At 54.1% G+C, this 25,863-nt stretch overlaps 1 protein-coding gene across 1 annotated transcript in view; it reads left to right on the forward strand.

The window, feature by feature from the left end:
* Positions 1-13,223, forward strand: part of LOXHD1 (lipoxygenase homology PLAT domains 1) — a 160,612-nt gene extending 147,389 nt beyond the window's left edge. The window contains exons 39-41 of the mRNA XM_040478489.1: positions 5,297-5,429; positions 6,748-6,906; positions 11,867-13,223. Coding sequence (XP_040334423.1) covers positions 5,297-5,429; positions 6,748-6,906; positions 11,867-12,347 — 773 coding nt within the window. The 3' untranslated portion in view covers positions 12,348-13,223. The remainder of the gene's footprint in view (positions 1-5,296; positions 5,430-6,747; positions 6,907-11,866) is intronic.
* Positions 13,224-25,863: the final 12,640 nt, after the last annotated feature.

Raw genomic sequence — 25,863 nt, forward strand, 5'->3', positions numbered from 1 at the left:
CAGATGCCGGGGTCTGGGTCCAACAGATTCAAAGAAACCTTATCAAAGGCAGAGCCCGGTGTAAAGAAAGGATTTTTTAACCTTAGTTTTTAAGGGAACACTAACTGCAGTAAGGGGTGAACCCTCAAATCTCAATGGCTTAACAAACCAAAATGTATTTCTCACTCATGTGATAAACCATACAGTGTGGTTGTTGGCAGGAGACCTTCCACGCTGTGATTGGGGGACCCAAGCTCTTTTGATCTGTGTCTCTGCCATTTTCAACATTCTTGGAAAAGGGAAAAGAGTGTGGAGTAGGCATACTCCCCTACCTTCTTAACGAATTGATTGACTTTCTATTGGTAAGAACTAATCACTTGACTCCATCTAGATGCAGGGAAATGTAGTGCCCAGGTGGACAGCCCCTGGGGGTGGGGGGAAAGGAAAGGAAGCACGGATCTCTGGTAGAAAGCCCCCCCCCCCCATGTTGGCCACACCATCCAAACTACCCAACAATGAGATTAGCGGCTCTCAGAGGTAGTGAGCTCCGTGTCCCAGGGAGCATCCAAAGGAGGGGCCAACCACCCCCTGGTCAGGCTTACTGCACAAGGATTCCTGCCCTAATTCAGAGTGTGGACTCCCAGCTTCTGTAAACCACACTCAGCTGAGGAATTACTGGGTGCCCAGTTTCATTGTAGATGCTGTGAGTGGCACACAACACTTTGTGACCTCCAGTTTGTGTTGACCTTTGCACATGGTAAGTCTCCCTGTACAACTATAAGCTCCCAGAGGTCAGGGACAGAGTCGCTCATTGTTGTAGCCTTCTGCAGCTCTGTAGGCTTTGGGACTTGGTGTGCTGTCACCGCTCGGGGGATGGAAGAAGAGGCGGTCCTTTTCCTTGGAGCCTCATAATCCCGTTAGAGGGAGACGCTGAAGCCCCTTACGCGGTAGGAATGCTTAAGCCCCTGACCCACATGCCCAGATAAGCGCTAGAGGCTCCTCGGGCCACTGGCGTCCAGGGGAGGAGAGATTCGTGATGCTCAGAGCATAATCACTGAGTCTCCTTCACAGATTTCCTGCCAAACAGCTGCTAAGACCTGCGAGGGTTGAGTTGGCAGGGAGATTGCAGAGGGGAGGCGGCACTTGCGTTAGTTCCGGAAGCATGTTACAGACTGGAGATTGGACGGCAAGGGCACGGAGCCTGGGAGCCGGCCTGGATGACTGGTCTTTACTGAGAGGCTGTGGAGGGCAGAGGGGCACCCTCTAGGAGTCCATAGAGGGACAGATGGCCACACCTGTGTCCTCAGATTGGAGGGTCATCCTGGGGAGAGCCACGGACACAGCTGGAGCCAAACATCCCAATCCTCAGCTACCTTTATTTAACCATTTGGCAAAGATTTACTGAGCACCTACTAAGTGCCACAGCCTATTCTGAGTTCTGGGACACACCAGTGGATAAAAAAAAGACCCTGCCCTTGTGGCACTTACTCTCAGTGTCTGTGACCCCTGGGGCGCCTCTGAGCACTCAGCTTGTGAGAACAACACCCTCTCATACTCAAACAGCTTCATATGTGCAAAGCACTCTACACCTCTGTTCTCATTAGATCCTCACAGTCCTACTCCCACCCCGTGAGCTAGATAGGGTACAAATTCACACCTCTATCCCATGGGTAAGGAAAACAAAAACCCAGAAAGGCGAAGTGACACATCTAAGGCCCATTCACAGCTGGTACAACCCAGGTGACCTGATTCTTAGACCGGGGCTCGCTGCACCGCTGCTGGCTGCCTTGTCTTTAATGGGCCTGGCTGCTACTCCAGATGGGTCGATTGCCCCACCTGCCTCGGCCCCGTTCCCTACCTTCACCTCCAACTCCTGTTAGCAGCTCCAGAAGCTGCTCCCAGCCCTCTTCAAGCACCTGCCTCTACAGATGACTCCAATGCGCAGCAGAGCTGAAAGCCATTGGCAGCCTTTAAATAACACTGACATCTGGGTCCTACTCCCAAATTCTGTTGCGATTAATCCGGAGTAAGACCTGGGCAATAGGATTACCTGCTCATGCGTGCACACACACATGCATGCACACTTGCACATGTGCCCACATGGTCACGCTCACGCGCGTGCACACATACACCCTTGGGAGGACAAAATAGATCTGTCTCGCTGGGACGTCCTCCAGCAGGACCGGTGCTTCCCTCTTTACAGCCCTTCCCCTCCCTGTTCTCCCTCCCTTGACACCTTTAGGGCTGCTCAGTCAGCCTTCTCTGCAACATTTCCAGACCAAATATAGTCCATTTTGATGGCCAGCTCCCCAGGGGTGGGGGACTTCACCGCATCACCGGGCAGCTCTAGAAGATGCTAGAAAACCCATCTTTATACTCACGTTCTTGAAGCTTCCATTCTTTGGCAGTCCCAGTGGAGTCAAACAGAAAATTTCAGGAGTGGCCAGGACTCGTGGCTGTGTGTGCCTGAACCCCAGACCTAAGCTGGCTCCAGCAGAGAGGAAGCGTGTTGCTTCCCAGAACTCCAAGGCTCGGGCGGAGCTGGTTTCCACTTGGCTGTCTCCAGAAGCTCCAGTCATTTCAGTACATCCCCGTCTCCCCTTTCGTCTCAGCTCTGCTTCTTCCTGTGCATCGTGGGAAGACGGCCACTGGGAGCCCCAGCCCCACAGCCTTCTTAACAGCCTCAGTGGAAGGGGAGAATGTCTCCCACGGGAAGATTCTGGCTGGCCATGCAAGCCACACTGCAGGAGCTCCTTAGAGTGGAGACACTCCTGACACTGTGAGGTGGGCAAGGTGATCTGGAGCAGGAAGTTCCGGAAGCCCACTGCCGTCCTGCTGGCACTCCACAGCGTCAGGTGCCCCTGCAGTTCTTGCCTCGGGACGAACACCTGTTTATCCAGGACCTGCCCGCATGATGGGGGGGCCCTCAACTATTTGCTCATCTCCCTCTGCAGATGCCATGCCCAGAGCAAGATTTCAAGGGTGGTCTGCTCTCCTCCCTCCTGTCTTGCCACTTGAACCACACTCATGCCCCAAGAGCCTGTGGTGGCTTTGCTGGCGGCCCCTTAGTGCTGGTGCCTCACACGATGGCTGCTGAGCCCCTCTCTCCAGCTGAGCTTGTCCTGTGGGTGTGCTGGCCCCACGGATGACCTTACACTGATCCCCACTAGCCTGGGCTCCCCACTGCCCCCATTCTTTCAGGTCCCTAACGCTCCTCTGTCCGTTTCCCCCCAGCAACATAGACACAAAGTTGAGAATCACGCCGTCCACATTTGTATCAAGCTGTCGATGAAATACTGGGAAAGGGGGCAAGGTGAACTACGCTCATTGAAACTTCTTCTCCTCAAAAGACCGCAGATGCCCCTGGCAACATTTGTTCCTAATCTCTCTAAACGTCTTTGCTGATGTACTTTAACCCAGGACCATCAGGGAAGAATGGTCTGTTTGCACCCCATCTGCATTTGTTCTCAAATCTCAGACTTGAGTTCACCTAGTGAGCCCATGGGTTCCTAGCGCCCCTGCCTCCTCCCCCAGGCGCTGACAAACCACGTCCTCAACAAAGCCCAGGACCCACTTTGAACTCACGGGTATTGGGTTTGCAGAACTCACCCCACCCTCTGTGGGGAAAGCGGACCGGCCGTGAGACCTGACCGTGGTCGGCCCCAGCCTCCTGGGCTGGGGTCTATACGGACCCACAGAGCCCCACCTTCTTCAGGAGTTCTGTGCTGTCCGTGGCTTTCCTGCCCTCTCGTCGGCGACCTGCCTCTTTGTCAGAATTGCTTCCACGCGTCTCAGCAGCACGCACTGTCCTGGAGAGAAGCCGCCAGGGCAGAAGGGCTAGCGATACACTGAGCTACAGACACAGCGGCGCCTCGTCTCCGTTGTCTGTATCACGTCCCTGGGAGAGCCGGGCGGAAAGAGCTGTCCTGTGCATCCAGAGTCCCAACCCCTCAACGAGTCCTTTACTGTGGCAAGAGCCATATGCACAGGGGACACTCTGACCGACATTGGTTGTGTCCCGTGTGCCAGCTCCGAGTCTGGCCTGGTCCCTTGGGAGTGGGAGCTGGGTCCCGTGAACTCCCATCCCCTCCCCCCTCAGTCTTTGCCTGCACTCCTCCCTCTGCCTAGAACCTCCTTTCATCTTCCGCAGACGGGAATCCTGGCTCCGTCTTCAAGCACAAGCTCAAACGCGACCTCCTTCCTGAAGCTTCCTGTGGCCCAACCATTCATTCATTCACTCCACAAATACTTATTGAGTTCCTGCATGCCAGGCACTGTTCTGGGCACTTGGGATCTATCAGTGAGCAAAACGAAGTCCCCTGCCCCCCCTGGAGCTCACATTCAGGTGGGAGCGGAGTACAGGAAACAATAACATAAGCAGCAAACCACATAGCCTGTCAGGAGGTAGCAGGTGATAAAGAGAATGTCATGGAGCCCCTTAAGGCCACCCGGGGGCTCTGGGGGCAGGCAAGTTGCCATCTTAGGGTGGGTGGGGTGATCTCCACGAGCAAAGTGAGAGAAGTTGGAAGCACTCCAGGGGAACAGTCACCCCAGGGCTCCAGGGACAGCAGGGGGGCAGAGGGGCCGAGTTGGGGGGGGCAAGGGGGAGAGCAAATGCGAGGAGACAGAGCTGGGAGAGGTAATGGGCAGCTCATTTGTCCTCTCATCTGGAGCTACTTCAGCCCCTTGTTGCAAGGTTAGCACATCCCATCTGTGGCCTGTGGTAGTCAGTGTGTGCCTGGGGCTGCAGGTGGAGCTCTAGGGCGCCCCCCGCCCCAGTCTAGCCCCATCCTGACCCTTAGCACCGACATAACAAATGTTGCTGAGTGAATGCAGACATGCTCAAACGAGGCGCAGGGGAGGGGTGCGGTGGTGCTGGGTGCGACTTGGCCTTGAGACAGGGCAGAACCTGGCTGTGTGTGGATAGGGCTCAGGGCTCTCCTGGAGTCTGGACTGCCTGTAGCTTCCCCCTCACTTCTCCCTCTCTGCCCTCTTTCTGCACAGGATCTCCGTTTTGCATCTCGGGGTGGGGTGGGGGTTGCTGTCCATCCCTGAGATCCAGGCCCCAGCACCTGTCCCAAAAAACTCCCCACCCCCTGCTTCCTGGTATTTCACTCCCAGTGGCTCCATGGTCACCAGGCAGAGTGGCTGCTCTATAAATAAAAGACATGCTTATGGTGGCCAGACTGGGGCAGGTTTTTGTTGTAGTGCCTCCTTGTGGGGACTCCAGCCTATCCCCAGGCTGTGGTCTAAGATCAGATGGAGGACAGAGAAGCTGCTTCCCCCAGCTGACCTTCTCCCACCTTCTCCGCTGCAGCCTACGAGATCGTCATAGAAACAGGCAACGGAGGCGAAACCAGGGAGAACGTCTGGCTCATCCTGGAGGGCAGGAAGAACCGATCCAAAGAGTTTCTCGTGGAAAATTCTTCCCGACAGCGGGCCTTTAGGAAGTAGGAAGAGGGGGTTCCCACTGGGGAGTGAGGGGGGTAGGGTGGGTAAGAGAGGGACCCCCCAAATCAACCCCCTTGGTGGGTGCCCTAAGTATGCAAATGGGCCTAAACTGCAAGCACTTAATTGAGTACCTACTTTGTGCCAATCCTATGCGAACTCCTACGGATGGATGAAACAGATTTATAAAAGGGAAAGGGGGAGATTGCCACGCAAAGAGAGGCCAGTATAAGAGAGGAGAATTTAATTATTCCAACCACTAAAAGGAGAGGATAATTCTGTAACCAGACAGAGGTGCCAACATCACCACCGTGGCGATCCTACTACAATATATCAATATATTAAAGTAGCACATTGTACACCTTACATTTACACGGGTTTGTGTCAAATATATTTCAGTTTTAAAAAGTTAACGAACAGCTACAGCAAACATTAGTAATTAATTAATGAAAGAGAGCCCGCTGTGCGGCAGGACCAGGAATCATTGCGGACCCCATCCAAGTCCGTGCAGACCTCACAGTCTGGTCTGCAAGGGAGCCGTGTAAGACAGCACAGACTAAGTTCTACTTAGGAGGAGGAAGGGAGGAGAGAGCCTCTTAGATGCTTTGTAGGAAAATAAAAATCGGGTCTCGGGAAAAGGTGCTTCTCACCCCTCCTGGTTGACAGGCACAGCCGGGAAACCTCAACTTCTCCTCCACACCAGAGCCACGCCTGAACTGCCCAGATGCCCACTTCATTTCCCCGCTCCCCCAGAACTGCTTACAGAAGTCTCCCCCTCTTGTGACCCACTGCACCTTGCACTTGAACTCCCTCTGCATCGGGATGAAGTATGAGCTCCTTAGACTGGCACCCGCAGACCACCACAGATGGCCGCACCCCACCTTTTCCATGGCGGCTTCCCTGACTGGACCCCAACTGCAACCGAGCCAACACGCCCCCCACAGATGCCTCCTTGCCCTCAGTCCCCATCCCATGACTTTGCCAAGTCCACCTCAGGGGCCTCTTCCCTCCCTCCCTTTGCTGTGCTCTCTGAATCCCCACCACCCTCCCCAGCCTAACCCTCAGGGCCTCACCCTCCTCCCACCTCTGTCTGCTTCGTGTTGTTACCACCCCCTCCTGCTGGGACCAGGCTGTGGTTGTCTTGTTCCAGAATGACACTGAACCCCTCCAAGAATGCAGGGCTGGCATCAGGTCATGGTTGCCATTCTATCCCTCCTCCTTAGACCAGTGCCTGGAATGCAGTAGGCTTTCAATAAAGGCTCACTTCCTACAGCGGACATCGGCATCTCTTATTAGAGGCCATGCTTTTGTGTCCTGCAGGGGGACCACGGACACGTTCGAGTTTGACAGCGTCTACTTGGGGGACATTGCCTCCCTCTGTGTGGGCCATCTCGCCAGGGAGGACCGGTTCATCCCCAAGAGAGAGCTGGTCTGGCACGTCAAGACCATCACCATCACCGAGATGGAGTACGGCAACGTGTATGTACCGTGCCTCCACCCCTCCCCCCCGAAGGGCTGCTCTCTCCGCACAGAGGGAAGGGGCTAGACCACGGGCAAGAAGCCAGGACCCAGGGAGCTGTCCCCTTCGAGGCCACCTCGTTCAGGAAACTTACGAGATAGGGAGGGAAAGGCAGCCGTACTGTTTTGGAGCTTTCTGAGCCATAGGCCTACCCTCAGAGGCAGAGACTCGGCCAGATGAATCTGAGGGCTCCAGCCTTTTAATCCAGGGACGCTTCCTTGAAAGAAGTAAGCCAAACAAGACCAGACAGCGGACGCTTCCCTTCCCTCCCCCTCCCATCACTGTGCGATGACAAAGAAATACAGCTTTGAAGCCTGATGCTTCCACTGGCACAGTGAAAGCCCTGCCATCCTTGTGGGCAGAGTGGGGATCCGAGCCCAACTGGAGTAATCCCATGGCCCACCTGCCTCTGAGGACCCCGGATAAGGAGCTTTGCATTTCCCCCACCAGGGCCTTCTGGAGACTCAGGCATTTCTGAAGGATTAAGGGTTTTAGTTACCTGGGTAACAGTCCACAGCCATCAGTTTTTCTAATTAAAACCACTTGGTTACCACATTGGATGCCAGAAAGAGCCCCGAGGCCCTGGAAGGCAGGAACAGCAGTGTGAAGGCACCGGGAGAGGAGGAAGGGGAAGCCGAGGGCAGTGCTTGCCTCTGGGAGGCTAGACCCGAGGAGTGAGTGACAGGTGACACGTGCAGCTCCCGGGGCCAGCCTGCCACTGCTCGCTGGGTCACCCCCCAGAGCTGCTGCCACCCGCTCCCCGAGCTGGCCCTGCCCCTGGCGACGCCTTCACAGTGAGCACAGCAGACCGGTGCAGGCTCAACCGGGGCAGCGCCCTCAGCTGTCCTCTCTGGCCTCAGGAGCTCAAGTCGCTCAAAGCAGTGTCTGTCCACGCTCCACCTGTGACAGTAGGCTCCCTGGGATGCCCAAGCTTCCCCTTTGGGAATCGGTCAGGAAGGGTCCTGACTTGTAAACTTCTGTCTTGACCAACTCAGGCTGCCGTATCAAAATGCCACAGACCGGGTGTCTCCAATAGCAGACCTCTTTTTCTCGCAGTTTTGGAGGCTGGAAGTCAGAGGTCAGGGAACCGGCATGGTTGGGTGCTGGTGAGGCCTTTCTCCCTGGCTTGCCGCGTCGTCATGGCAGAGAGAGAGAGAGAGAGAGTGTGTTATCCATTGCTCTTTTAGTGAAAAACCAGCCGGTTACAGTAAATCCTGCCAGACTTGCTGGTCCTGGCTGCCTGGAGCGATTACTGATGGAGACTTGAGAGCTGAGACATAGAGGCCCAGAGGAGTTACCAACTCACCCAGCAAGTCGGGCCCAGGGCAGAGCCCCTTCTGCAACCCAGCACTAGTGGCCTGCCGACCACATCCAGTATTGCTACCGATACCACACCTCTGCAAGCCCCACCCCCCAAAAAAACCAAACGGTACAAGAAAATACAATATAATACAGTGCAACACTATGCAATAATAAGAAATAGTCTTCCCTCGAGTTAGCTTTAAACCAGCCATGGTGGCTGTAAGAAAGACACAGAGCCAAAAATCTCAGCACCACTAAGCACCTTCCAGTCTCAGAAGGAAGGGGAAATAGAAGCTCAGCCCGGGAGCTTCCTACCCCACAGTCCTGGGGCCGGGTTGTAGAATTTCTCATCCAGGGAAAGAAACCACCATTCCCACACCCTCAAAAGAGGGTGGCCTTTTGTCAGTATGTCACTAGGCCTGGAGGGGGAGGAAGGGATGTCCGTGGAGTGGGGGCTCTGCCCAAAGGGAAGGGGGTGCAGAGAGTCCAGACCCCGAATACTAGAACTGTCACCAAGTCAGCTGTGTGGCCTCAGGCGGTAACCTGTCACCTCTCTGTGCTGTCTCCCTCCGGGAAGAGAGCTGGATGTTCACTGGAGTCTGGCGCCGGGGGAAGGACGACAGGGGTCCAGCTCAGGGAGCTCTCGGAGGTCATAGTGCACCGGCCTGTGCAGGTCTCGAGCTTGGTTCCTTCCTGATGGATGGCATACATGCGTCCACAGTTCCTTTCCAGCCACCACATTAACCGTACCGTTCGGACTTCCAGGAGTTACAAATGAATTTAATCTCACACTCCTGTAAACACAGGAGTCTCCAGTTTTCATCTTTCAGCCGGTTCCAGTGGTGACTCCTCCTTAGGGTGTGCCGTACCTTCTAAGGTTCTCCTTTGCACTGAGATCCTCCAGATTCGATGGAAGGCCACACCCAGGGGCTTTTGTTTCTGTCTTTCTTTCTTTTTTTAACCAAATATAACTTCATTGTTTTATCTCAATACCATATATAACACCCAGCCATTATAAAAATTCAAATAATACAAATCGTCTTTTAAGTAAAACTTCCCCAAAGCCCTACCCATCAGAGACAGCCACCATATGAGTGTTTGGTGACCCCGCTCTCTCTGACACTTTTCTAACATCTCGCAAGCGCTGTTCACAGAAGTGTGATCCTATTTACGTGTTTTTCAAACATATTTAATTTGTCATTTGTTATTTTTTGCTTTTGTCATTAGTCTTTCTGATGTCCCTACCCTCCTTTCCAGTGGATCCGCACTTAGAGTCATGACCCCACGGAGCCCTAGGGTCCCACATCTTGGTGATCTTATATGTATGAGAAATGTTTTCCTTAAGGGTCTACTAGGGAATATTTTTCAGCCATTAAAAATAACGAATTAAATATGTACCAGATGACTTGGAGCGATTCCCGGGAAAAGCAAGATATGGGAAAACACATATTATATGATGCCATTTTGTAAAGGGAACACCGACATCCTACATATGTCTGTGTCTGTGTGGGGCTGTGCATGGTTGGGTGAAATGGAAAGAAATCTGGCAAGATACACCCGCAACTGTTCCATGGGTCATCTGAGGTAAAGGTGGGATGTGGAAGTGGAAAGGAAGGAGGGAAAAAGGAGAGAGAGCCAAGTGAAAAGGGGAAGAAGAAGAGTGTATTTAGAAAAACACGCATGTGATCACATGATTTGTGCATTTATAGAGAATTATGTATATCAGTCAGCATTTGCATAAAGAAATACATTTTTAAAGAACGTCTAAACAAAGATTGAGGTTATATCCCCCTCCGAGAAAGTGTGGTATGTAACAACAATCCGAATTTATCAAGTGATGAACTGGGGGAAGAGAGATCTCGAAACAGAATATGGATTTCCTGCCAGTGTCTTTCCGTGGCTGTCTCCTCAGGTGGCGAGGCAGGCTGGCTCTGGGCCCGCTCTGGCTCACCTTGGGCAGTGACTTAGTTTCCCCTTCTGTGAAACGGGAGGATGATGCCTGAAGCTCCGGGTTGTCATGGGAGCCGACAAGATGCAAGGGTGCAAAGCCCCGGTTGGCACTGAGGAAGCAAGCAGAAAATCCTGCTTTTTTTGCGGTTATGGATTTTCATCTACAACGGGTCTGACTTTGCACCACTGGGCACGCCCTTTTAGGGATGCATTCCTGAAGTCATCAGTCAGTGCCAGGACAGCTTATTTCCAAAGCTGTTATAATATCAGCAGTTGGGAGTGGGAAGAAACCATAGCAGTTGTTCAGTTCAAACCTCTAGCATTGCCTATGGGAAAATCAAGGTCTGGGTAGGAGACGTGGCTTGCCCAAGGTCACAAGAGTAGCAGGTGGCAGGGCTGGAGTAGACCCGAGGCCCCCTTGCACTCCAGGCAGCATTTTCCCACTGTGCCTCCTGACTTCCTCCCTTGTAATTAATTATTAGACTAACTACCATTACCCAGAGGGTAAAATTGGGGGTGTGGAGGGTGGGGATAGAGAGGGGACATTTTGGTCCAAGACCATTACTCTTGGCCCTGTACTTGCTTCTGCTTATGGCGCTGCTTCAGTAGAGGATTTTCTCTTACCCCTTGCACCCCTCGCACCCCTCAGACCATGAGCACGTGCATGTACGTGTTTTCACGCACACACTCATACCTTAACTCAGCCCAGTGCGAGGGATTTGGGATGTTTCCACTTGGCTTTGCCTGGATCCCGCAGCTGTCGCTGAAGGTGAGAATACCAGGTACAAACATTCATCAGTCCCTTTGAAAGAGCAAGGGGACCAGCACGGTTGGCACGGAGTGAGCTTAGTTAGACAAGGCCAGGTGCTCGGTCAGAAAGGCAAACGGCAGGCAGAGGGTCCAACCACATAGGGTCTTGCAGCCCTTGGTAAGGTGGTGATTTTTACTTAATCTAAGAAGCCATTGGAAGGTTCTGAACAGAGGAATTACATTCTTGGACTTACATGTCCACGGGGTCACTTGGCTGCTGTGGAAAGAATGGACCACAGATAGCAGAAGCAGGGAGACCAGCTAGGAGGCCGATCTAGGAGGGAGGAGGTGGTGGTGACTTGGACCAGACGAGTGGCAGGACAGATAGTGAAATACTGCATACTTTTTCAAGTGGCTGATTCTGGACCTATTTTAAAGATGGGATTTGCTGGTAGATTTGATGTGGAGGGGGGGGGGGATGGAAATGAAAGAATCAAAGAGACACTGGAAGGGTAGAGATGCCTCTCGCTGTGGATTTTAACACAAACAAGACCCATCCTCATATTTTATTTTTTTTTAATTTTTTTTAATGTTTATTTATTTTTGAGACAGGGAGAGACAGAGCATGAACAGGGGAGGGTCAGAGAGAGGGAGACACAGAATCTGAAGCAGGCTCCAGGCTCAGAGCCCGATGCAGGGCTAGAACTCACGGACCCAGAGATCATGACCTGAGCCGAAGTTGGCCGCTTAACGGACTGAGCCACCCAGGCGCCCCCCCCCCCATCCTCATATTTTAATGCAGACATTTCCGACCCCATCTCCTGCCACCTGAGGAAGGGATCATTCATGGCCCAGGGGGCCCGGGGGGAGGGTGAGAGCCTTGGCTGGTATCCACTGAGCCTCCTCTGTCCCTGCTAGGTACTTCTTCAACTGTGACTGCCTCATCCCCCTCAAGAGGAAGAGGAAGTACTTCAAGGTGTTCGAGGTCACCAAGACGACCGAAAGCTTTGCCAGCAAGGTCCAGAGCCTGGTGCCGGTCAAGTACGAGGTCATTGTGACGACGGGCTACGAGCCGGGTGCAGGCACCGACGCCAACGTCTTCGTGACCATCTTCGGGGCCAACGGGGACACGGGCAAGCGGGAGCTGAAGCAGAAAATGCGTAACCTCTTCGAGCGGGGCAGCACCGACCGCTTCTTCCTGGAGACGCTAGAGCTGGGCGAGCTGCGCAAGGTGCGGGTGGAGCACGACAGCAGCGGCTACTACTCGGGCTGGCTGGTGGAGAAGGTGGAAGTCACCAACACCAGCACCGGAGTGGCCACCATCTTTAACTGCGGCCGGTGGCTGGACAAGAAGCGAGGCGACGGGCTCACCTGGAGAGACCTCTTCCCTTCCGTCTGAGGGGCCGGAGGCTCTCGATCCCACCGTCTCGCCGAGATGCTCCTGACCACAGCCCGCTGCCTCCACCTTGGCTTTCAGCAGGCCTTTCTCAGAGCCTCCTGGGACCGGGACTGGGCGCCAGAAGGGTGGCATGGGTGGCGCGGTGGCCCGGAACTTCACGGTTCTCCGGGGGCCGCTGCAGGGGACTACTCGTGGGCCCCGCCCCTCCTCAGTCCCCTGGACCTACAGGAACCGATCACCGCGTGTCGGAATCCCTGGCTGCACAAAAATAACTTTCTGCGCTTTCTTTTCCAGTGACAGCAGTGGCCAGGCTGAGACTTGCCAAGTGTAGATGGGAAACTGGGGCTTCACCCAGGGGATAGAAGTGGGGAAGAGGAGGCCGTCGAGGTGGTGTATTTGAAGAGAAAACTAATTAACACGTTTTTCCCCCCAAAGCTGGGCTAATTAAATTTTTTACTGACCACACCCCACGAAGAACTCATCTTGGCATCTGCTCATGAAGAAATGCATCCTTTCCCCCAGTTTCAATGACTCCAGTGGCAAACAGAGAAAAGCAGCAGGAGGAAGTGTTTTAGCCCTGGCGGGGGTGGTTTATAAGCCTGCAAAAAGGTATGTGATTCTGTCCATCATTTATGGGAAACTCTGTGCCAGGTGCCCACTGGTTGTTCTAACCTGTGAGAACACAGTTGAGACCCACAGACCTGAACAGAAGGTGATGGGGCGGGGGGGGGGGGGGAGACAGAGAGGGACACAAAATAAAGGTGCAGTCTCTGCCCTCCAAGGGATATGACCTTGATGACGAGGCTGCAGGAGAAACACACACACACACACACCCTCCCTCGTGGACAGTCACGAAGGGATCTGCAATGCAAGATCCTTGCAAGGCAGCAAGAGCGCCTCAGGTCTCAGCACCTGACTTCTGATTTTCCTGCCGAAGCAGGACTGAGTGGAAAGGAAGTCTTCCTATAGGAGGGCACCCCCCCCCACCCCCATCACCCTGTGTCCTGTAGCCCAGACAGGTGTAAACTCTTATCGAGGCTGATGGGTCTAAAGCAAGTTCCAGGAGCTCCCAGAGACCCTTGGAGAAAGGCTGAGTTTGCAAGCGCTGGCTCAGAGGCAGCCAGAGAGCTTGGGCGAGCTTGGGCACATTATTTCATCTCCTGGGGCCTCAGTTTCCTCACTTGTCCAACAGGGACAATGATAGTAGCTACTGCATAGGTCGTCATACAGACTAAATAAAGTAACCTGCGGGCAGTTTAATTCAGCACCTGCACTGAAGGGTATGTCCATCATGTTGAACAAGCGGGCCTCCGGGGAGCTGGGGTGATGGGGGTGGGGGAGAAGTAATCATGAAACACCTTTATTTGTATCTTTTTCCGTGGAACTGGCCTCCGCCCAGCCCCCACCTCCCCAGCACCCCCATGCCCCCGATGAACACTTAGCCAGGCCTCGGCTCTTCTGAACTCTTAGGTGGTAAAAAGTGCAACCACCACCTTAAAAGTCACAAAGCCCATTACAGGTGTGCAATTTAAATGTCTGGCTCTGGGGGTGCCTGGGAGGCTCAGTCGGTTGAGCGTCAGGTCATGATCTCGTAGTTCGTGAGTTCGAGCCTGGCGTCGGGCTCTGTGCTGACAGCTCGGAGCCTGGAGCCTGCTTTGAGTTCTGTGTCTCCCTCTCTCTCTGCCCCTCCCCCACTCACACTCTGTCTCTCTCTCGAAAATAAATGAATATTAAAAAATAATAAATGTCTGGCTTTGATGTAAAGGCCAAAGTCAGGCTCAAAATTCATCTTCTGCCATCCCCCAACTCAGTGCTATCACAGGGGGGACCAGAAGTGAAGGAGAAGGACACGCGTGTGTGTGCACACGGGTGCAACTGTGTGTGCAGGTGCGTGTGCGCACACGTGTGGGTGCATGGGGGCGCCCCTCCCCCACCTTGCACTGTCACTCCTGCCCCCCTCTTGCTGACCACAGGTTCCGATCCCTTGGAGAAGGAAGGAAGGGAAGGATGCCTACGGGGGTTCTTTGTGCTTCAGCCTCCACCTGCCTTGTTTTTAGGACCTAAGACACCCAGATAGTTCCCGCGGCATCCTTTGCTCTGACGAACTCTGGGCATTCGGGCCACTCATCTCTGCTTCCAGCGGCCAGCCAGCCCATCCTTCATCCCTACGGTTTCTGTGGATGGGGCAGGATGCTATGCCTTCAAGCGAGGTGGACACATCCCCTCCCCGGGTAGCCCTGTGGAAGTCGCGGTCACTAGCGTTGGGTAAAAGGGCAGCCAGGAGGGAGGGGGTACTCCCAGGCCACCGACAGCAATCTTTGCGTGTCCTGTTCCCGTGGCGACGGCCTCCTCCTCAGCCTCTCCACTGTGTCTGAACCAGCTCAAAGTTGAAAACAGTCTCCTCCATGCCCCCCCGCAAGCATCGTGTGCCCTCGCTGTGGAATGCGGCAGCTGCCGTCCGGTTGATCCTCCTGAGCTGGCACAGGGACAGCCCGTGTTATCATCCTGCTGCTGCCAGGTCCAGGGTGGGCTCACTCTTACCCAGGTGGGGCAGGCCTGGTTTGCCAACACAACCCACGGCCTCATTAGCCCTTTCCACCCCTTCCCTGCCTGCCTCCTCTGCCCCCCTAACAGGTGGCCTGTTGAGACCCACGACCCTGCTGCCGTGAAGACCCCGTAAACAGTGGTCACACCTTTGGTGCACGAAGACGCACTTTGTTACCCACGAGGCACGTTCCCCCCAGCCCGGTTCCCTGAGTGCCGGGACCTGGGCCATCTCCATCAGGGGCGAGATGCCCACAGCTCCGGGTCCCGCGGGCTCCCCTCCAGCACCACCACACACACTGTCCTCCCTGCTGGGCCCCTGCTGAGACGGCGCCGTCTGCCTCAGGTCTCCTGCCGCCCGCCCAGCCACCCATCCTTCCACCATGTTCCCAGGCCTCATGCTAGTCCACTCTCTCTGCTCTGTAGGGGCCGAGCGGGCCTCTGACTCACCCACAGGTCCCCAGGGGCAACGCGGGGCTTGAACCAGGCCGTCTGACGCCCTTCACACTCCATGGAGGAGGTGGAGGAGGTGGGGGGAGAGGTGGATAGCCAGGGGAACACAGGGGCTTGCAGAATTCAACACCTGGCAGGTCCAGTCTCCACAGCCCTGCTTCTGTGGGCACCACCTTGCCCGAGGGAGTGTTGGGGCCCCCGGCCAGTCATGTCGTACCACCCTCCTTTCACCATCAGGCTGTGCTGAGGATGCAGGCAAAGGTGGGGAGCACCCCCTATAAGGCGGTTGGGGAGAAGGACACTCTGCCCCGAGGAAGGAACGAGGGACACCCACGAGATGCTCTGCCTTTCAAGTCTGGTCTCTTCCTTGTAGGCTGTCCCAGGAATCCTCCTCTTGGAGGGCAGAAGGCAAGGCTGGGGTTAGGATAAAGCAAACAAGAAGCTTTAAGGGAGCTCAGCCTCAGGCTCGTGCAATGGCAGGGCTGCACCTGAGAGTGAGGCCCCTTAAATGTTGCCCCCCGGGCACCCGCCTTGCCTCCCCCTAGTCCTGGCCCCAAGCAGAAAGTTACTCTACCCGTAGCAGTGGCCAAGCTCTGCACCCCAGCAGTCCGAATTCTGAGGCTGAGACCCAGCAGCCAGCCATGGCGAGGGTGAACCCTCTTGGGACGGTCCCTCCTGAACCCAGCTCGCCCGAGGCCGGGCTGCCACCAGAGTCCCAGGTCATTGCTGGGCAGTCGGCCATGGGCGGGAGGCGCTACACGTCAACCCTCCAGCCAAGACGGAGCCCCTCACTGGAGCTCAGGGTGAAGGAAACGAAGGAATGGTCTCTGCCTCCCCCAGAGCCTCCTTTCCGTTCCTTCAGATCTTGCCAGAGCTGCTCCTTCCCTCCCCAAATCCCCCTGGCACCCACAGCTTGCTTTGTTGGAAACTTCTTCCTTATAAGGTTGGCTTCTTGAGTGACAAGGTTTTCTACCAGCTCCACATTTCCTCTCCTGATTTAGAGACAAGTCTCCATTAAAGAATATTTGGAGAGAAACTTAATTGCACTGCTTTCGAGTAACTGCTAACAAAGTATTTCCAAATAAATATCCCCAGGGGCCCACATCAAAGAAAAGATAAGACTCATTTGCAGTTAGCACAATCTATTTACATACAAACTGTTGCACCAAAGTCTAAAAAACACTTCTGCTCTTAAGTAGGTTAAACAAAAACCTTCCAATTTTATTTTCTCAGCTTTTTGGTTGAACAACCCTTTTCTTCCAAGATTTCGAGAAAAGTAAACTCAGTTTACTTTTATACGCCAGTTCAGTTACACGCCTTCTGAATTCTGATTGTGTGGGGTCCAACTAGATGAGGTCAGAAGTAATGTGGGTACCCCCTGCCCCGAGGACCCCTGGTCCTGTGTGTGCATCCTGAACAGGGGCCCCCATTTATCCAGCCCCTTGAAAGAGCATGGCACCAGGCATCGACCCCTGGCGGGCACCAGGAGAAGGAAATGCCCTGAGCCTTCAAAGGCAAGGTAAGGGGCTTCGGAGAACAGGTCAGGGAGCCTCAGTTTTGGACAAAGGAAGAGAGCCTATGAGAAAGAAGGAAGTCTTGGACAGATGGGCCTGGAGAGTAAGGGAGGAAAGAGCATTTTCGTCCTAAATTTAACAAGGGGGATTTGGATGGGGCACCTGGATGGTGGGAGAGGTGGGGTTGCTTGTGAGCTGGAGAAAAGAGGAGTTCTGTGCTTCTGGCCTAGGAGCCTCAATGTGGCTTTTCTTCTAGAATCTCCCAACCGAATGAGGAAAGACTGTTACAAAGCGGTGATTCCAGAAGTCTTGGCTTTGAGGCCTCGGCTACTGGCTCTCCTACTGGACAAGCCATTGCTGGTGGCTGACCATGGGGGCGGGGGGGGGGGGTCGGCCAGCGGGGAAGAATGCACATTGATGGGGCCTGGAAAACTCTCTAGGAAAAGGAAAGGGAGGGGAGAACAAGAGGACCAAGGAGAAAGACTATGGAACGCAGGGATTTTTTTTTTTTAATGTTTATTTTTGAGAAAGAGAGCAAGCGTGAGCGGAGGAAGGGCACGGAGAGAGGGACAGAGGATCTGAAGCAGGCTCTGTGCCGACAGCAGCAAATGAGCCCGACGCAGGGCTCGAACTCATGAACTGTGAGATCATGACCTGAGCCGAAGTTGGACGCTCAACCGACTGAGCCACCCAGGCGCCCCAGGGATTTTTTTTAAATCATCATCATTGTAGCTAATGTTTATATAGCGCATACTATACACCAGACACGTGTTAAAGCACTTTAGCTCATTAGATCCTTATAAAGACGTACGAGGGAGGTCCTGTTATGATCTCCATTTCATAGACAAAGACACTGAAGCACAGGCAGTTTAAGTAGCTTGCCCAAAGGCACATAGCTAACAGGTGGCACAGGAAACCCAAGGGCAGGGCTTTCCTCAAAAAAAAAAAAAAGAAAAAAAAATGCTGGATGAGAGCTGGGTACATAAACCAGATGAAAGAACAGCTGCTCTGGCTGATGTGGGGACAACCGGGGCGGTTCTGAGACAGAAGGCAGATCAGCACCGTGCAGGGCAAGTGTGGAGAAGAAGTGTTACTTGCTGGGCTTCAGGCGGCTGCATAGGGCCTGCCACTGAGGGCAAGGGGAGTGGGGAAGATAATGCTCTGGCAAGAGAATTCCTTGTTTCCTACTTCCCAGGAGCGGTGGGGGTCTCCCCCCACCCCCACCCCCCAGGACAGGGAGTGCTGGGGAGAAACAGGAGGCCCGATGTGAGAGGTCTCACTGCAGGGCAGGGCTTGGAGGGAGGACAGAAGCGGCTGGGAGACAGCCAGGAGCCTGGGGGTGAGGTGAGGGCGATGTGATGGCTCATTCGGTTGGCCGTGGGGTACCCCGGTTCAATGTTACTTGGGACGTGCCTGTGAGGGTTTCCAGATGAGATTAGTACTGGACTCATAAAAGTAGACTGCCCTCCCTGGTGTGGGTGGGCCCCTTCCAACGCCTTGAGGGCCTGAACGGAACAAAAAGCAGAGGAAGGAAGAAGTTGTCCCCTTTCTGCTCACCTGCTCCAGCTGGACTTGGGTCCTCTCCTGCCGTCGGACTGGGATTCTCACGATCGGCTCTGCTGGTCCTCAGGCCTTTGGACTCAGAGTGGAGCTTCATCACGGCTTTCCTGGGCCTCCAGCCCACGGGCAGCAGGGGCCGGACTCAGCCTCCAGAAACACGCAAGCCAATTCTGCTCAATACATCTCCTTTTGAATATATCTCCTACTGGTCTGTTTCTCTGGAGAACACTAACAGAGACTCTTCTTCCTTCACTTGACCTCCTGGGGGAGCGTCACAGCGCCTAGGAGTCACAGGCCTGTGCAGAGTGTGAGCCTAGATGCTCTCTGAGATATTTCTTTCCTCCCTGGCACTGCCTTAGAAAGGTGGGGGGAAGCGAGGTTGGAGGGGATTGGGAAGGGTGTACATTTGCCCATTGCGGGGGGGGGGGGCATAAAATCCACAGAAAGAGAATTACTGTCCCAGCCCCCTGCCCCCACCCCAAAGCTAGCCCAGGCCTGTCCTCCCAGGGTCACCTCCATTGCAGGTACAGAGACTGAACAGACAAGGATAACAGAGGGACGCAGGGCCTGTATATGTAAATAGAAACCCGTGGAATTCAAACACTGGAAGGAGCCGGGTCCGCCATCCACGTTTTTATAGTTTGCAAGACCAGGGAAGGGAAACGTCTCTCCCTTGTGCACCTGACGGTTAGTGGTGAGTGGTGAGCTAAGGACTACGGAGCCCCGGTCCATGGACCAAGAGACATACATGGAAATGTGTGGAAAGCTACAGCATTTTGGATCACTCACCGGCACAGCAACCAGGGATTTGAACATTCATCCGTCTAACGTAAACTATGGGCTTTAGTTAATAACAATGACTCAATATTGGCTCATCCGTTGTCACAAACCTGCCCCGCTAAGGAGAGATGTTAGTAGCAGCACCTAGGTGAGATAGTACACGGAAACTCTCTGTACTTTCTGCTCATTCTTCTGTCGACCCAAACCTGCTCTGAACAGTGAAGTCCATTACAACAACAACAACAACAACAACAAAAAGGCTTATTAATGTGGGCTCTGTTTCCAGGTGATGCAAGAGAGTCACCTTTCAGTTTGCTAATCCACACACTGAGAAACGGACTTTAGACGATGCAGAGTATCTGGGTTGGGGCTCTTACAAAGAAATGAGAAATCCATGACAACCGCTGAAAAGCCGACTCCTTCTCTGTTAAGAGCAACTGGGGAGCCCTCTCGTTCAGAACACCAGAGGCTACATTTGAAACTTGATCAAAAATGAGAACTTTCCCCTTTAAGATTCCTAAACTAAAGTTTAGGAAACAGGTTAATGAGATCCATGGCATTGAACAAATTTCTTGAGAGATGAAGAGGTAGAAAAGAATGATAAGAGGGAAGGAGTGGAGGAGGAAGAAGAAGGCTAGGAGGGCGGACAGAGGGAGGTGGAGGACGGGAGGGAGGAAGAAGGGGGAAGGAAGGAGGAAGAGGTAGGGGGAATAGAGGAGGAGAGGGGAGGGAGGTAGGGGGAAGAGGGGGAGGAGGAGGAGGAGAGGAGAAAGGAAAGGGGAGAGGGGGAGGAGGTGGTGAGGGGAGGAAGAGCCATGAACAAGGAGGAGGGGGAGGAAAGGGGAGGGGGGAGGAAGGAGGAAGAGATGGGGAGAGGAGAGGGGGAGGAGAAGGGAAACAGGTGAAGGACAGTGAGGAAAACGGATGGGGATGGTGTTACCTAACTTCTTACACAAGACAGGTCTGCGAGAGGCTTCCCCCAGACACGCCCTGGGTATGCGTGGAAATAAGCACCCTGCACCAGCGAGGTGTAGTTAGCAATGCAGTTCATTTTTATTAGTTATAAATAAAGTACAAAAAATCCACCAAAAGTGAATCTAAGCATTTACACAATTCCTAATGTCTCCGCCTTTTCATTGATGCACTATTGCTTTAATATTCATAATAAATATTCTTCTAGCTTTCTGCTATAAAATAGTCTATGTAGCAAAATGTTGCACAGCACAACAGAACAGAACAGCAGGAGGATTACAAAAAAGGACAATCAACACTGAGGATAATCCTTTCACTTACCAGGGGCAACCAAATTACCCCAGCGGGCCTGGCGCCGGGCGTGGCTGGCTCTGGAGCTGAGAAATGAGCCACGTCCGAGGCCAGGGTGGGGCTAGGGAAAGGCGAGGGGCCGGGAGGAGGGGAGGGGGGGGGCACAGGCCAGCCAGGGCAAAGGGCCCCTTCCCACTCTGACCCCGCAGAGCGGCGTAAGGCATGTCCGTCCAGGAGCCCTGCCGAGGGGGCCGTGTCCGCCGGGCCTGGCAGTGTGGTGGCCATGCCGTCTCCAAGGAAAAAGCAGGAGAACACGGCTCCGGGGCAGAGGCGGAAAGGGAAGCTGGGCAGGCAGCAGGCAGGAAGCCCAGGGAACGGGGCCCACAGTCCGGCCAGAGCAAAGATGGGGCTCAGGGACCCTACGCGGCCTGGCCACTCCTGCAAGCCTGGGCCGGCGGTGTGGTGGGTCTGGGCCTCCGCCTCCTCCCCCATCAGCACCATCCCGGGGCCTCATGTGGAGGATGGACTTCTCCACCAGGCAAAGGCAGTGATGTCAAGAGGCAAGAGGGAAGGATGAGAAGGAAAAGAAGGGAAGGAGGACAGGAGGGGTCCTCCTTCTCCCAGCCAGGGTCACAGCCCCGGCTCAGAGGGCCCCCGGGGGGCATGGACCTCCTCTCTCTCTTTTTGGCTCAGAGGCATCTGGGCTCACAGCATTACCAGCCTCGGAGGTGACCGCTTCCCCCAAACCCTCCCCTAATATTCGTGGTCCTCAGTAGTGAGACCGGAAGGCCCTCCAGTCCTTCACAGCAGCCCCTCCCCTCCCCACAGCCGTGGAACAGGGGCAGAGGTGGAGACGACGCTGGGAGGAGAGATCATGGGTCTGAAATCCTTGTCCCAGTCTGTTGTCCAGGGTACTGCTCCACAACAGAGGCTCCAAGAGAGGACAGGACGGGTGCCAATCCCAAAAACCACACTTCGGGGCTGCTGTTCTGCCTATGCGCTCCCCACATCTAATGAGATGTAAGACTTCAGCTCGCTCTGCAAATGGCCACGGAGCCCCGTGAAAGCACACGTCCTGCGTCTGGGGATGTGTCTACCTATCCCGCCTCCCTGACTCCCGCGGGATGCTGCATATAAAAGGACAAAACCCTTTCCCGGTGTCTGCTGTGAGCAAATCCACTGAACAAATTCTCAGGACGCTCTCTTTCTCTCCTTTTTTCTTTCATCTCCTTCTCTCCACCCCTCCATCCTTTCTCTTCCCCTTCCTTCTCTCCTGAGAGGTTGAGAAAGCCCAGCGAGGGGTCCCCACTGGGTCTGTATCCTAGTCTATCTGGGTCTGAGGGACCCTAGACACCCTCCCTTTTGCCTCCCTCACCTCTGCCCAGAACCCTGAGACTCAGGGAGGCCAAGCGACTTGCTCAAGGTCACAGGCAAGTTTGCAATAAAACTGGTCTGAGAACCTGAGCCTCCTGACCCCCCAGTCCAGGGCTCTTTCTAATAAATCAGGCTTTCAGATTTTGGCTTTCAGATGCCCCAGCTGGTAATGTCTGAAGGGCCCAGTTCTGGAACCAGAGAGATACGGAGCCCAGGTGGAGAGAGTGACCCCTAGGGGCCCCTGACCTTCCTCGGAGGCAGGGTCGGCTGAGGTCGTGGGAAGGGTTAGGGAAGAAAGAAAAATAGGTTAATGGTGAGGGGGCTGGGGAGGGGGCAGGGGTAGCAAGTGAAAGGATTACCCCAGTCTGCTGACGAGTGCAAATTATATTTATATATGTGCTAAATACAGTCACTATATTGGAGTTTTTCACTAGGTCACAGCATACAGAATCAAAGGTTTGCATTTCGTATGGAATGTATCCAAAGAGGCCAGCACCACAGTAGGACAGCTTGCAATCACACACCCTGATAGTTTGGACGAAATAAAGTTCGCGGAATTTTATTTAAATTTTTTTTTCGTATTCATAGTTGTTTGTCATCGTACCAATGCATGCAAAGCATTCCACTCCCAGAAACAACGCCAAAATGAGGTAATAGGAGTAATAAAAAAAATTAGTATCCTTTCTAAATAAATAAATTATAATTAAAAATGCAAAACAACTATAAAAATAATTAAATAAGAACCCACGATATCTACAAGTTAGTCATAAATTATGATTGTTAAATATAAGGCATTTAAACTCACAAAACCCTGTAAACTAGCAACGTGCCATGTTTTTTGTTTTTTGTGTTTTTTTTTTTTCATTTTTGTTTTTCTATCAGCTGAAATCGCTCTAGCATTTGCTCTACGCGCAGGAGATGAAACACGACAGGGGACCTGACAGACGTTGCTACAGCCCCACGCGGGGAGTGTTTGTCCCGCCGGCGGGCGGGGGGCTTGGGGGATTTCTTCAGGAAAAAAAAAAAAAAAGAAAGAAAGAAAAAAAGATCTGGTGCTTTTTCTTCACCATTGAAAAAACTGTGCTTGTTCATTAGGCGTAAAGAGTTGAGAATACTTGCAGGGAGGCTGGGACATTTGCAGAAGAGTAGCTTGAGTCCTGTCACGACTGCTGGGCCAGGGCCACGGGGGCCAGGTGTCCGGGCCAGTAGAGGAGCCCCGCGCCCTGGCCCGCCCCCCTGCTGGCGCCAGCCGGCGCTGGCTGTGGCTGTGGCTGTGGCGTTGGTTTCGTTGATTGGCGTCCTCTGCAACCCGCTGCGGCCAGGGCTACACTGCGGCTGGGAGGCCCAACTTGAATCCTGGGGTGGCTCTCGCCCCAGAAGGCACTCATGCGTCTCAGTCAAGAAAGGGTCTGAGTCCCTTGAGTTGAGCAGTAGGAGGACTACCGGGGGTCTCCCCTCCCGGAGGTGGTGGGTACAAGATGCTGAGGCCCAAGCCTGCCTCTTCTCCGTCTTCCCGGGCTCCTGGGCGAGGGAGAGGGGGCTTCCAGGGAGCAGAAGCACAGACCCCTCTCCTGTCTTCTCACCCAGAGAGCTGCCCGGCTAAGGAGCCTGGAGCTGGCAGGAGCCTGAGTCCACGTCCCCTCCTGTGCCCCCCCTGCAAGGTGCGAGGGCCCCAGACAGATGGGGAGGGGAGGAGGGCTTCAGGATCCACCCCCATAGTCAGCGGCTGACCTCTCCCCACTGGGTGATCCCCACCCCAGTTAGTGCCTAGTGTTGGCCTGGGGCACTCAGAGCGTGCCCAGAACAGGGAGGAGGAGGGGACCGCACTCCCACTCTCAGCCCCTGAGACATGTTGGTGCCCACAGGAAGTTGTTTTCAACAGCTCGGTGGGCACGTGGCCCTACCACTTGAAGGATGTGTTGATGTCAGGGAGGATCAGAGAATGTGAGTGTCAGAAGGAAATTTAGCAAGCATCCAATCCAGACTCCTTGCGTCGCAGCTGAGGAAACTGAGGCCCAGAGAGAAGGAGGTTTCCAGCATTACGCGCTTGGTCACTGAAGAGCCAAGACTAGAACCCGCGGACACCAGCCCTCGTGCCATCTGGCTCCGCACCGACTCCCTCTACTTGCTAGCCTTCTGAACCAGCCTCAGAGAGAACAAGAGTCCCAGACTAAGAGGGGAGTGACCTTCCCTAGACCACCCTGGCTGCCTCCCGGTCCAAAGCAAGCTGGGGAGAAGTCCCAGCTTCCTGTGGCTACTAGTGATGAGCTTGGGGCCCCCCCCCCCCCACCCCGGATGGGGGGGCACTTTCTGCACTGGTGGGTTCTCCAGCCTTCAGCCCTGGAGAGAGTTCATGCACTGAACTATGGAACTGGACGACATAATGCTCGCTGCTGTTAACCCTGTGTCAGTGACTCACCACTTTTGTGCTATTGTATGTGTCTTGCCTCCTTGGCTAAACTGTAAGCTCCTCAAGACAGGAACACTATCCTCTCTCCCAGCACTGAGCAGGCACTCAGGAAAGATTTTATAGAACACGAGAGTATTGGTGCTGGAAGAGGCTTCAGTCTGAGTAAGATCCTTGAGTAACCCTTCCACCAGAAGCCACATCCCCATTCTGTGCCTGCAGGTGTCCAGAACAGCCATGCCTCTGCCCGACAGCTCTGGTTGTGCTAGAAGGTTCTACCTCAAGCCAAAATCTGCCTCTTGGTCATTTTTAACCCATTGGTACTGGTCGTACCCTTAACCTTACAGAATTTCTTCATATAGGGGATAAGTATCCTGTCCTGCTTAGTCTTCTCTTACTGAGATGAGGGCATTGAGATGGGGGAGGGGCGAGGAGAGGGGGAGGCTTCGAGGGCAGTGCAAATAAGGGAGGGGGAGGGGTAAAGGAAGAGAGCAGAATTTCAGCTAGGCTGGGGTGTTTTGCACATGGATAAAGAAAGCTGGGTTGGGGTTGGGGTTGGGATTTGGTGGATTTTCCCATCTCCATTCTTCTGTCCTCCCATCTCCCTGCTCCCTCTGAGGTTCAGAAAAGTCGCGGGGTGGTGCAGAAAGACACATTGGGTGGTGTCGCTTGGAACTTCCGGATCTCTGTCTCTCACCACTCCCATCCCTAAACCCCCAGGAGGGTCCCAGGCCACGGCACAAATGCGTTGAGTGGATGGTTATCAGTCCTCACAACATGTAGGTGAGGGCGAAGAAGTGGAGATAGGGAGGACTGTCATTTCTCCCCCTTTCAGGCGAAGGCAAATGAGGCACAGAGAAATAGAGGGACTTGCCCAAGGTCATCAAAGACAGAAAGAGCCAGAGACTAGGGACACAGGGCCTCCCAAGCCCAGCTGACACCGTCTCGGGGCCAGGGCCATCTCTGAGGGACTCCACTGGGATTTGAGACATCCCATAGGAAGCAGAAGTCCTCCCCCAGGTCCAGGGTGTTTGACCCCAGCCCCTGAGTGCCAGCCAGAGCACTTTGGCCCAGGCCAAGGGTCCACCACCAGCTGTACTATCATATCTTCATCATCCAGTGAATTTTTTGCATAGGGAGGCCGTGGCCAAATCGCCTCTTTGTGACAGGGCATACACACAGCCAAAAGGAAGAAGGTGGCATACGCAGGGACGTCCTGGCTCTGAGGAACACGGGGGCAACTCGAGCGGAAAGCTAGCTCCGCCCTAGTTCCACAGGGGACCGTGGGACCCGGGACATGGCTGGAACTAAGTGCATGTGCCCTGGAACTGGGGAGCCCTCCTTCAAGACAGAATTTCCCCTTTCACTGACCCAAACTCTGCCTTCCTCGCCCTGGCTGAGCCCCTCGGGTGCCCAGCGAAGCCGCCGTCTCCCCCTTTTCCTGCCCTCCCCTTCCCCAGACGCTCCCCTTCCACACTCCGTGCACTGTAAACATGAGAAAAACAAAAGCAAAGGAAAAAACAAAACCAAAAACAAAACAAGAACCACCCCCCTCCCGCCTCCCAACCCGGGTGAAAAAAAAAAAAAAAATCATCCTTTTTCACCGGAAACAGGATTTGGC

This window comes from Herpailurus yagouaroundi, unplaced genomic scaffold (genome assembly GCF_014898765.1).
Source record: "Herpailurus yagouaroundi ecotype Mexico unplaced genomic scaffold, PumYag 142, whole genome shotgun sequence".
In the NCBI taxonomy this organism is placed as follows: domain Eukaryota; kingdom Metazoa; phylum Chordata; class Mammalia; order Carnivora; family Felidae; genus Herpailurus; species Herpailurus yagouaroundi.